The 12,043-nt window shown below is 42.3% G+C and overlaps 1 protein-coding gene across 3 annotated transcripts; it reads left to right on the top strand.

Annotated features, from left to right (window-relative positions):
- The first annotated feature begins 2,003 nt into the window (after positions 1-2,003).
- Positions 2,004-11,125, top strand: slc16a3a (solute carrier family 16 member 3a). Of its 3 annotated transcripts, none has more exons than XM_076753096.1 (7): positions 2,004-2,080; positions 5,361-5,493; positions 5,887-6,150; positions 7,319-7,462; positions 7,546-8,162; positions 8,264-8,444; positions 9,369-11,125. In XM_076753096.1, the coding sequence occupies exons 3-7, from the start codon at positions 5,928-5,930 to the stop codon at positions 9,773-9,775; spliced, it is 1,572 nt and encodes a 523-aa protein (XP_076609211.1). In that variant the 5' UTR covers positions 2,004-2,080; positions 5,361-5,493; positions 5,887-5,927; the 3' UTR covers positions 9,776-11,125. The 3 variants fall into 3 exon arrangements, with proteins under 3 accessions (XP_076609211.1, XP_076609212.1, XP_076609214.1); XM_076753097.1 differs by lacking the exon at positions 2,004-2,080 and adding an exon at positions 2,095-2,386; XM_076753099.1 differs by lacking the exon at positions 2,004-2,080 and adding an exon at positions 2,100-2,184.
- The last annotated feature ends 918 nt before the right edge of the window (positions 11,126-12,043 follow it).

The following is a 12,043-nucleotide window of genomic DNA, read 5'->3' as shown; positions in this document are numbered from 1 at the left end:
CTGCTGGGACTGTTATACAACAGGTCACTGCCTCCTCCCTGCAGGACGTGCAGAGACAACTGTGCTCAGGATGGGAACAACGTCCTCAGTGAAAAGCCACCAACAGGATGCAAAGCAAAGTGGGAAAAACAGGTGGACGGTGCTCTATGTTGCAAACATCTCTGGGTGTGTTTCTAATAGAATAAAACGAGAGCATCTATTTTTACACAAGGCATCTGGAGTGTTATTCCAGGGGGATATTCCCCAGGGGTGAGCTGAGCGTGTGAGTAAAGGACATAACGCACACAAACACACATGCTGCCTGTCCAGAGGTGAAGTGGGGCAGGGGGAGTGTTGACGTCAGCAAACCACAGTCTGGCCCACAGCAACAGCACAGTACTTTATTTATTCCCTCATTATTAATGCTGTCAGTCAGAGCATCACAGGAAAGAGCTAGAGCACAGCAACACACCTCCAGGTGCAGCGCAGCTTCTGATCAGTGCAAACACATCAACGGTGCATCAAGATTTATCACCAAACCTAACAGAGTCCCTCAGCTGTGCAGAGCGCTTGAGCACCTCTCAGCTCATAGCTTTGGTTTTATGATCCACTGTTGCTCAGTTATGGTTCAGTCTCACTGCTGTCATCTACCTGATTTTCAGACTTAACAGTAGGCAGCTGTTTTCAGTGGAAAGCTCTGATAAAGCCGCTGTTCACTGCCTGCCTGTGCACAACAGCAGACAAGTTACATGAGAGCCCACAGCGGCTTTGGTTACAGCCATTACTTTTTAATGCCTTTATCTCGAGATCACAAACTGAAAGGCAGGGCAGCGTTCTTACCATAAGAAACCTGCGTGCCACTTTCACATGGTAGCGACTTCATTATCCCTCAAAAAAAGAAGTTTTTAAACTACCTTGCAAGAGAGCAAAACAGTGAACCTGTTATCACACCAAACTGCTTTGTCATTCAGAAATAATGAGAGGATTAACTTGAGATAGCTGGATGGAGCCAACCTTGCATCCACTGCTGCTCCTCATATGCATTTTTTTTTAAATTTTTTTTAATAGTAGGTGTAGATGTGTGTTGAAAAGTAGCTACGCAGGCATCCTGGATCAAAAAGGTCAAGATGAAAAAAAGTGTACAGGATACAGAATAGAAAAAGAACTACGTATGTACGTTTGTACAGAATATAAAAATGCTAAATGCAATTTAAAAATCCCACAGCCATAAAAAGTTCTACTGTCAGTATTAAGAGAAAACTGCTAATGTCATAGGCTGCACTTGAGAAATACTGTATATACACAGTCTGTGGCGCTTTCCTTCGGAAATCAATCACCAGGCTCATTATAGAAACACTTTCTAGAGACTTTAAAGGGACAACTTGCCAGTTTTCCTCATCAAGCTCAGTTTAGGAGCCTTGAGGAGTAGTATTCAGCCTGTACTGCATTACTGTAATGTACTCTGTGGCTCTATGTGGCAAGTTAAGCTTTGACATGTCATGGTGTCACCCAGCTTGGAGTCAAGACTATTAGTGCACAGGAGTTTGAAATATATGAGCATTCACCAGGCAGGGATGCTATAATCAAAGACACTGTCAAGTTGCATTATGGGAAGTGTAGGATCCATGTAGTTTTTGGACTAGGACCCATGGCACTGGCAGGGACTTCAAATCGGACTTTTGACCACTCTGTTTAAGTGGACTGCAAAATTAAATTACTGCAGTAGGCTGAGATGAAACAAACAAAGATAGTATTTACTACAGTTTTAAATTTCTTTTTTTATGTGATTATGCATTGCAAAGCAGTGCAGATCATTCCAAGTCTGATTAGAGATGACGCTTCTTTGGAGAAATCCAAAAGATAAAGAGGATGCCAACCAGTCCCGCTCTGCTCATCACTGTTAATAAAACAAAAGGCTAAAAATAGCGGAGGACCATGGAGTACGTGTGGTGAGGACAGTGATCCGGAGGCTTTAGGACCCAGCGGCCCCTCTCTGCCCGGTCGATGGTCTGCAGGCAGACGTGCGGGGACAAACGCGGCTCCGGTGCTGAAGCAGGAGGCAGGAGGCTGGAGGAGGGACGACTCTGAGCAGCATCTGCCGGTAAGAGACTCAACAGTTTGTTTCTGCGTGTGTTATGTGCCGCTGACATCACCGCTGATAACATCAAATCTCCCCTGTTAAATGCAAATACAAGGATGGAGCTGGTGAGTGAAACAGGAGGGCATCTGTCACAGCCAGAGGGGCACGTTAATATTAATAGCCACAGTGTGTTTGCTGGGAGCAGTAATGTCCGTCATATGGCGTGATATGTCGTTTTATGATGCACGTTTTGTCGCATGATGCCAGCCGTCCGTGTCGTGACATGAGTTGTGGCATCGGGAGGACAGCGGCATGCAGACAGACCAGGTGAGGTAGCACACGCTCTTCATGATGGAAGAAGTGTGTTATGTGGAGTTATGTTCATTTCCCCCAGAACAAGTCAGAATTGGCTGTTTTAGGCTTGAAAGCTTTTATTTTGAAAATACATTCGTCAATAGTCTAACGGTAAAAATCAAAGTAGAAGAAAGTTGAAAACATCTTCATGTGAGGGGAGTGATGGCACTGACCAGTGCTGTGAAGGAAACTGGATTTGACATCAGTGTAATTATTAAAGACCTTTTCTCAAATGAGTAATATTTTTGTTAGATGTAATTGCTCAAATGTTTCATTTCCTTGCTAAAATAGACTCTAGACCTCTCACATGGCTTTAAACATCTCCCTAAACTTTCACAGCTTTTATACTGAAAGATCATTAAGGCCAATTTTAACTAACCTGAGTCCCACTTATGTCTAAATACTTTAAATTGTTTTCCATAAAGGTGTCTTGTTAGCTTTGTGAAGCTGTTTTTGCAGTAAGCCTTTAAAGCTGGATTCATTGTTTTTTTGTCCACATGGGGGCAGCAGAACAACTGACGTATTATTGCCTTATAAAGTCATTAATAGCAAATGTGTTAGCGCACTGCTGCTTATTCACACATCCAGCAGAAACAACATTAGACCTCACGCGGGCAACACTGAAGTATAGAAGAAGAGTGACGAGGCGTCTGAATGTGATCTACAAAATGTACTCCTATTCTGTCAACATTTGAATTTTACGGACACAAAAAAAAGAAAAAAAAAAAGATTATAAGTCCAAATCTATTTGAAAGAAATGAGATGTACTGCTGCAGACCTCTGGGTGACTTATTTTCCTCTCTAAGACGCGTTAAATGTGTGTTAACTTATTTTTGTTTGTTTGTTTGTTTTTTCCTTGTGTTGCTATTTAAATTCAGGTTGCAGGCCAAAATACTAAAACAGTGAGGGAAAAGAATGTAAAAAGCTGCAAAACGCTGAGGAGAACTCGAGCGATAGCTGTGTGGGTTCACCTCTTTGAGTGACCCCTTTCACACTACACAGTCATTTAAACCAGTGTTAGTACAAAAATATTGATCAGTGCAGCTTTAATAATGATTCATGCCTGTGCTACATAAGACATTTCTACCTTTCTGAAATTCTGCCCCTGATTTTTGGTTTTGCTTTTCTCTTGAATGACTAACATCTGGAGGCCAGAGTCGACTTCATGCAGCGTGTAAAGCAGTGTGTGAAAATGAATAATCGTCCTCCATCGCCAGTGAGCATTAGTAAACAATAGATTGGCCACTTAGCAAGTTCGCCCACTTCCTTCCTCACTCCCTGCAGGATTATGTGGTGTTTCCCGTGTTTCCCTGGAAGTTATAGCAACTAGAGGGGGCGTACAGGGGACATGAAGCCATTGACAGCGGACTAAATGAAATGCAACATTACCTTGAATAAAATAATGGTTTTCTGTCAGTTTAAACATTGAAGACATTTGAATGTTACACGTTATGAGTATGTTGAATCTTCCAGTGGACCATGATGACCCCCCCAAGGTCTAAAGATACTTTCTCTGATTCTGTCAAAACACTCAGTAGTGTCCCCTAATATCCAGCACACTGATGATGTTTTACCATTCACCAATGAAATGTTTTAGATTGTCAACACTGAGCTGGGACTGAGCGTGTACCTGAGATGTTTGCTGATGCACAAAGCAGCATCTATCAGGTTTTTGGCAAAGATTGTAACTTCAAGACTTTCTCTGACATCGAAGGAGACTCAGAGGACGTTTTCCACGAACGCAGATATTACAGTCCAAAACAATATTCCCAGCAGTGACTTCGGGATATGTTTTCAGAGCTGCGTATGACTGTGTAATAATGCAGCATATTTCCCTGGGGACTGACTGAAATACACAGCTTCTGGTTTTCCATAGTTTTTTTTTAGGCTGGTCACGTCACACAGGCTTGAAATGATCGTGTTTCCTGGAGACACTGGATGGCTAGCTGCTCTGGCCTGAGCCCAGCCGGCATTTCTACCCGCACGAGTTGTTAACTGAGCTCTTCGACACGTAAATTAGCTGATGGAATCACTGTCCACTTCCTCATTGTCCAAGCAGTAGATAATGGTCTTTATCCTTGGCATGATTTGGACTCATACACACATACACACATACACTTGAACCTGCATCTGTCTGTTCTCGGGTGAGATGCTAATGTGCGGTCATGGTGGACCCAGTGAAACTATGAATCGAACAGTTCATTAATAATTCACACTTGGCTGGTTATTGCTGTCTTGTGAATACAGACTGGTTTGAGGTGATGAAGGAAAATGTTAGAATCAGCATTTTGCTTCAACTGCTAAGGGCTGAGTGCTGGCATTAGATAATATCTCTGAATTTGACCTAAATTTTGATCTCATGCCTCATTGTTAGTAGTTTGTTTTTTTTAATTGGTGTTTGAAAAGTTTACAGTACAGTCCAGGTATTAGGATGAGTCCACATTTATGGTTTTCTTGGCTCAGAACTCATTAGATTTGTAAAGAAACAGTGACTGTTTGATTTAAGGATGTTTACAGTCTGCTAATTTTAGGAGAACAGTGTTTATTTGACAAATGAAAAGGAGCTTAAATTGTCATATTTTTTATCCTTTTCAGTGTCTGACTGCCTGAAGTCTGTGATACACAGCAGCTAAGGTTCAGTCAGGCCACTCCCTACTTGAATCAGGGAGGGCGGTGTGTGTGTGTGTGGGGGGGGGGGCTGCCGTCAGCCTGGTCTTTAGCAGTAAAACACTTGATAGGTTACATTGAGGTCAGACAGTAAAGAGCGTTTTACTGTGTAGCCTTAAAACGTCTGTTTAGTATCATTGTCCCACTGCATTGTCCTAAAATTAAAAGACTATGTGGAGTAAGCAAGACTGTCAACACCCTCAAATACCATCAAATGTGGTCATTTCATTTTAAATTAAAAAGTGACTAAGATTGCTGCTTTCTACTCGTTTTGTTTTAGTGCCTGTTGGTCCAATCTCAGCGCTCCAGAAAATCTCCCTCTCCTGCTCAGCCAATCAGCAACATTTGAGGGCAGGGCTACTCCAATCATGCGTGACTGTGAGGATTTCTGAGGGGACCACGTCAGAACCTGTGTGAGCCACTGTTAACAGTCACTTCTCTGCATCCCGACACACAGACAAACATGCATCCGTGCTGAGTCATGTTTTTGGCTTGTTGATATTTCAAATTAAGGCTTCCGTAGTCAGAAATGTTCCAATCAACACTGAAGGGGCTTTTCCATTTGGAGCTAAAGCTTTAAGAGTTTCTGGAAATTCCACTTAATGATAATTGTATCACAGACGATTTAAAAATTTATTATTTATTATTTAGATAGATTGCCACATGTATCCACTTTAGCTGAATATATTAAATCTTGGGAGCAGTCTAATTGCTGGTTGCCTGTATTCATCATGCAGAACTAAATTAGATGTACTTACATAGAAACTCTATCCAACTGCTTTTTGTCAATGTCATTTTTCCTCTAGCTTCTCTGTCTGCCTCCATTAAAACACAGCCCTAGAGCACCATGGGAGGTGTGGTAGTGGACACGGGTGCAGGAGGGGTGAAGGCTCCAGATGGAGGGTGGGGCTGGGCGGTGCTGGCAGGCTGTTTTGTCATCACAGGCTTCTCCTATGCTTTTCCTAAAGCGGTCAGTGTCTTTTATAAAGAGCTGATCAGGGAGTTTGGGGTGGGATACAGCGACACTGCCTGGATCTCCTCCATACTGCTGGCCATGCTCTATGGCACAGGTAGGCTGCTGCTTGTACGACACATACAGCACAGTACCACGCAACCCTGCAATAAACGCTACCTTCATGAAGCTGAGAATGTGTTTATGTGAACAACATGAACATCTTATAAAGTTATGCACTGCTACACAACACTACCATGAACTACAGCACATTGCTTGTTTTGTGCATGGTCTGTATCTGTCTTCGGACTGTATTGATTCACGTTTCTTATTTTAATGTCAGCTTTAACTATTTTACCAAGTGTGTGGATGACCCAAACAGCAAATCAAAAAACAGTTTCAGACAAGAGGACTCCAGGAAATGTATGGTCTGCAGTGAATCAGCCCTGTCAATATTAAAGGAATAATTCGACATTTTTGGAAATATACTGCTTCACTGTCTTACAGAGAGCTGAACACGTCCTCATACCTAAACGACTGAATAGGTTGATTGTCCATGAATCCCCAAACGATCACTGGTATGGCTGTTTTTCAGCTGAGGATGGGTGCAGCCGGTTAGCTTGGGTTAGCACAAAGACTGCAAACAGCTAAATCCTTTAGTGAAATCATTCCACTTGATTGATATTTATGGTTTGTATAATATGAATTTCTAAAAGAATCAATAAAATAAATCAAAAATGATTAAAATTAAGTGTAATAAAATATGAAAACAAAACTAAAATTAAACTCATTTGATCCAAATGATATATTTTAAAATAACATTAATAATTAGCTTTTCCCAAAGCTTCAAACTGCACCTCATTGTCTTCATCAGCTTCATAGTTGGAGTTATCATAGGTTTTATTGTCTAAGAAACATTTAATATCACAAACATTATTGTACTATTGTATGTTTCTGTACAGCCAAATCCTATTGAGTATATCAAAAACAATAATATAATTTTGAAGTAAAAAAATTTCCTACACCAACTTCATAACATTACATTAAGTCACCTTTATTCTCATCGCATTATCAAGGAAATTTCAACAGACTTAAAGGAGCAGCAGTTGAAATTTTGTAGTTTGCTGCCTTACCCGCATCCAGACAAAAAGATAAATATCAGCTTCATCATCAGCTTCTCAAACCTCACAAGCTGTCTTATTTATGTGCTGCATCTCACACTAATAGAAACACCCGACCACCCTCACACACACACAGCCAGACTGAGTGTGTGACACTTTGTCCAGGTCCTCTGTGCAGTGTGCTGGTGAACTGCTTCGGCTGTCGTCCAGTGATGATGGTGGGTGGCCTCTTTGCCTCTCTGGGAATGATCCTGGCCTCCTTCTCCACCAGCATCATCCACATCTACCTCTCTACTGGAGTCATTACAGGTCAGACTCTGCCGAAACACTCAATTTGGTGTCAGATGGTTAAATGCATGATTAGAAAGTTTTCTTTCTTTCCTTTGCTGCAGGCTTGGGGTTGGCCCTGAACTTCCAACCATCTCTAATTATGCTCAACCGCTACTTCAGTGAGAAGCGTCCTCTGGCCAATGGGCTATCAGCTGCTGGAAGCCCCGTGGCCCTGTGCTGCCTCTCTCCACTGGGCCAGGTCCTCCAGTACCACTATGGATGGAGGGGGGGCTTCCTCATCTTGGCAGGTCTGCTACTCAACTGTTGTGTGTGCGCGGCCCTAATGAAGCCTCTGGTCGCCCCCAAGACGCTCAAGGCTACAGACTTGGAACAGGACAGCAAGGAAGGAACAGAGGGGGCAGAGAAGAAGAAGCCCAAACCCAAACTGCTGGATTTCTCTGTGTTCCGTGACTGTGGGTTTCTCATCTACACGTTGGCGGCATCCATCATGGTGTTGGGGCTGTTTGTGCCTCCGGTCTTTTTTGTGAGCTATGCTAAGGAGCTTGGGAATGAGGACACCAAATCGGCTCTGCTGCTCACTATCCTGGGCTTCGTTGACATTTTTGCCCGGCCCACGTGTGGTGTGATTGCCGGACTGAAATGGGTGCGCCCTCGTTGCGTCTACCTCTTCAGCTTTGCTTTGATCTTCAATGGAACCACTGACCTGATTGGATCACAGGTAGGTGAATGTTTGCTCATTATGAACTGGAAAGAAAAAGCTTAGACCACTGATGTAAAAACGTAAACATCCTTCACAATGCATTTCATATTTGCCCTCAGGCCACGGATTATGCATCGCTGGTGGTCTTCTGCATCTTCTTTGGCCTCTCCTACGGCATGGTGGGTGCGCTGCAGTTTGAGGTTCTCATGGCAATAGTTGGCACTGAGAGGTTCTCCAGTGCCATTGGCCTGGTCCTGCTCTTGGAGGCCATTGCTGTGCTGGTGGGGCCACCTGGTGCAGGTCAGTAGTCACAAAAACTGCTGGAGAATTTTTTTGTTGTTACGTCTAAGAGGCTTCATTAACACTAAGTCTAATGGCTATACCAGCTACTAACAGGCCACAACATATCATTTAGAAGATATGAGTGTAGACAGAAACTAAACCAAAATCGTTCAGAGATGAGGGTTATCATTCATTGTCCATCACAGTCTTGACAAAAGGAGTTTCTCACTACTGCGCAGTTTTCCAGCTTTATCGTATAGGTGTTTTCTACCTCCTTCTCAGTCTGTATCTGACTCTGATAGGCTTATATAAGTTAAGCCCCACCGTCTGGATGTATTCCAACCAACTAATAGGACAATGACAACCACGTGACAGTGACAATGTTTTTGCGTGCATGGTCTTTAGCATGTATTGCTGTATGGTGAATGACCATCAGCTCAATGCAAAACTTTTAGCACAGCCCCACACCACGCTGAATGCCTCATGGACTCCATCTTTTGTGTAAGACAATGATTAGTAATGTCTGATTTTGGCATACTGGTTGATCTGACTTCATTTCAGGAGGAAGTTTTGAAGCTGACATGTTATGTTTTAGTCCAAATTCAAACAAGTATAAAAGACAGCAGCCATGCCAACATCCTCTGAATGACACCCAACTACATTCACGTACATGCAGATGGAGAAGCATGTTTTCATTTTTAACCAAAGGCAGTTATATTTCCTGTAGATGGGCTAAACTAACATTTTCAAAAGATGTCTCTCTATCTACAGTATTGGATTGCTCTACAACAAAAGTCTGACGCTTCACAAAAATCCATGTAACTAGCTGTATGTTCCTCTCCCCTGTTATTCAAATAATTATTAGGTACAGTTCGGTCAGCTGTGTGGTTCTCCCATTTTATCCTCTCATCTGTGGCCCTGTTTCTCCTTCCTCTGTCTCAGGCCGGCTTCTTGATGCTACCAAGAACTACATGTATGTCTTCCTGCTGGCAGGGAGCGAGGTGGTCCTCTCAGCTGTGGTTTTGGCTACTTGTAATTTCCTGTTTATCAGAAGAAAGTCCTCAACACCAGCAGACAAGCTCGAGAAAATCACAGTGACAGACGACGCCAAGACAGAGGTGTGCAGCGAACCTGCAGAGATGAATGACGAGGAGGAGAAAGGAGCAAGGGAGGAGCAAGAGAAGGCGACACTCAAGGCAGTGATAAAGGAGTTGAAGGAGGTGACGGACAAAGAGAAAGTAGAGGTCAGGCCAGAGAGTATAACAGTGGACTCACAGGAAGTGGAAAGGTTCTTAAAGGAGCCTCAAGAAAAGGATGACATGGGCACCAGTCCTGAAACAAGCCTGTGAGCATGGATGGAGGATACTGGATGAGATGAATCTTGCAGGCTGCTTCAACTGCAAGTACTTCAAAGTGCTCTACTAAGCATGTGGATAGTTGTGCTTTCCTCATCATTCAGCGTTTAATCCAGATGTTCGTGTCTGTTGTTTGCAGTGGGTTGATTGGTGTCACTGCCATATGAAATAGTAAGAGTTGTCAGCAATGTTTTATCACTAGATATTTTGAAATGTGGTGGTTCATAGTATACAAAAGAGGGACTCAGTTACAGCACCGCTTTGTGTACACCGTTAATAACAGAAGTCCAAAGTTTGATGTAGTCACCAGCAAATAAAGGTAAAGGGGACTTTGACGATATTCTATATTCTAAGTGTCAACAAATCCCATGAAAAGGCCACAGCTACAGATCCATGCTAGCCTTCATATATCCAGTGCAATAAGTGTATTGTCCATTGTCCCTATTAACATTTTAATAAGAGGTATAAACCAGCAATCACTTCACTCTACTAACGGCCTGGTCGTATCAAAAAGTGGCACTGTCAAGCTCATTCGTGAATTTTGATGTGCATTGTCTTTTCACTGGATTTGTTGACAATGGAAAATATAGGATCATTCCTGCTTCATCAATAAGAGGCTGCTTTTTTCTTACGTTATAAAGAGTCCGAACGGCTTAGCTGCGTAAGTAAGAACACCTTTCTGTTAATGCTTAAAATGGTTAGTGTTTCCTGTGACAAAGCTTAGGAGGCTCACAATCTCTGACTACCTGGTGTCATCAAAGCTTAAGTATGTCCCCTTGTGGTGTGTCCTGTCACAGTTAAGGCAGGTTAGATGTTGAAGTGAGAAGTGGTTTCTGTTGTTTCAGTGTTAAATGGTTGCTACATGCATGGAGTGTCAGTGTTTTTGGAAGATTGTTGTTGGCCTTGAGGTAGCTTTGCGATTCCCCCCCTGGATTATAAACAGGGCCCAAATATTCTCCACATCTTTGTCGTGAACGTCATCACTGTGTCACACAGGATATTCACAGTCTTTTAGTTTCACTTTTACTCCACAGAATTTGCCTTTGAAGAGCACTGTATGTGTGTGACTGGTTTACTGCTGAGCTTATGGAAGTTGACAATTTCCATTTGTCCCCAAAAAGCACTAAGGTCACATGGTCTGAGAGTTGCACAAGACAAAAGATCAAGTAGTAGAGAGTCCAAAAGGAGGGGTTGACAGACGTGGGGCAAGTAAGAGGAAACATCACTGAGCTGACTACTAGATTACTTTTTCCTTGAACACGTGTTGCCTACATGCTTTGTATTGTCTGTAGTGTTTGTGTGTGTTTTTCTGTGAAACAGAATATTAAAGGAATATTTAGTTTATTTACAATTTGCTTTTTTTTTTTTTCCACTTTCATTGAGGTTGCAGTTTAAAATGTAATCGGAACCAATGAACGGTGGAATTGGTGCTGAAAAGAAGACCCAAGTTCTAAAACAACTGAATTTTCCTTGAAGATGATTCAGAAAAAAATAATTATTAGTAGTATCAAGTTTTGGCAGGCTGTCCTGATATCAGGCTCCCTTTAACATACTTACTCAACTTGTGCCATTAAACATTGTGTGATTACTAATGTAAATGCTTGTTGTCACAAATCCACAGAAAATGACGCTGCAATTCTCATCCGGCATCGTTCAGCTCATTGTTTGGGTTTCACAGCCGGTAGTACAGTATCAGCAGACAGACCCAGTGAGTGTCCAGCTGGGGAATATAGTGGAGCATTAAACAGCTAAAGAGACAGATATGTCTCTCAGGAGTTGGTGGAAACCAAACCGGAGCTATTATGAGAGTAAATATTTGACTTACCTTGCTTTTGAGTGTTTTGGTGGCCAAACAGAACTCCAAATGAAAACGAACACTCTGCTCTAGATATGTAATCAGGCAACTGTTTGCTAACATGTTCGCCACTTCAAATTAGAGGGCGATGATATGCTAATGTCGTGTTTACAGCTGGTTCTGCTGTCTGCAAAAGTTGTTGCTCCTTTCACTGTTAATTGCTAATTTTAGTTTAAAGTCAAAGGAATATTAATGCTGGACCATTCAGTGTTTTCAGAAGTGGGTTCAAAATTGACACTTAAAGGTCCAGTGTGTAGGATTTAGAAGGATCTATTGGCAGAAATAAATATAATATTCAGAATCATATTTCCATTAGTGTATAATCACCTGAAAATATGTATTGCTGTGTTTTCATTACCAGAAGGGACAAACCAAACACTGGCTCTAGAGAGTGTTTTTTTCATGAG

This window comes from Chaetodon auriga, chromosome 16 (genome assembly GCF_051107435.1).
Source record: "Chaetodon auriga isolate fChaAug3 chromosome 16, fChaAug3.hap1, whole genome shotgun sequence".
NCBI classification, from domain to species: Eukaryota; Metazoa; Chordata; class Actinopteri; order Chaetodontiformes; family Chaetodontidae; genus Chaetodon; species Chaetodon auriga.
Note: the sequence above shows the minus strand (reverse complement) of the source record. Positions and strands in the feature narration are given on the sequence as shown.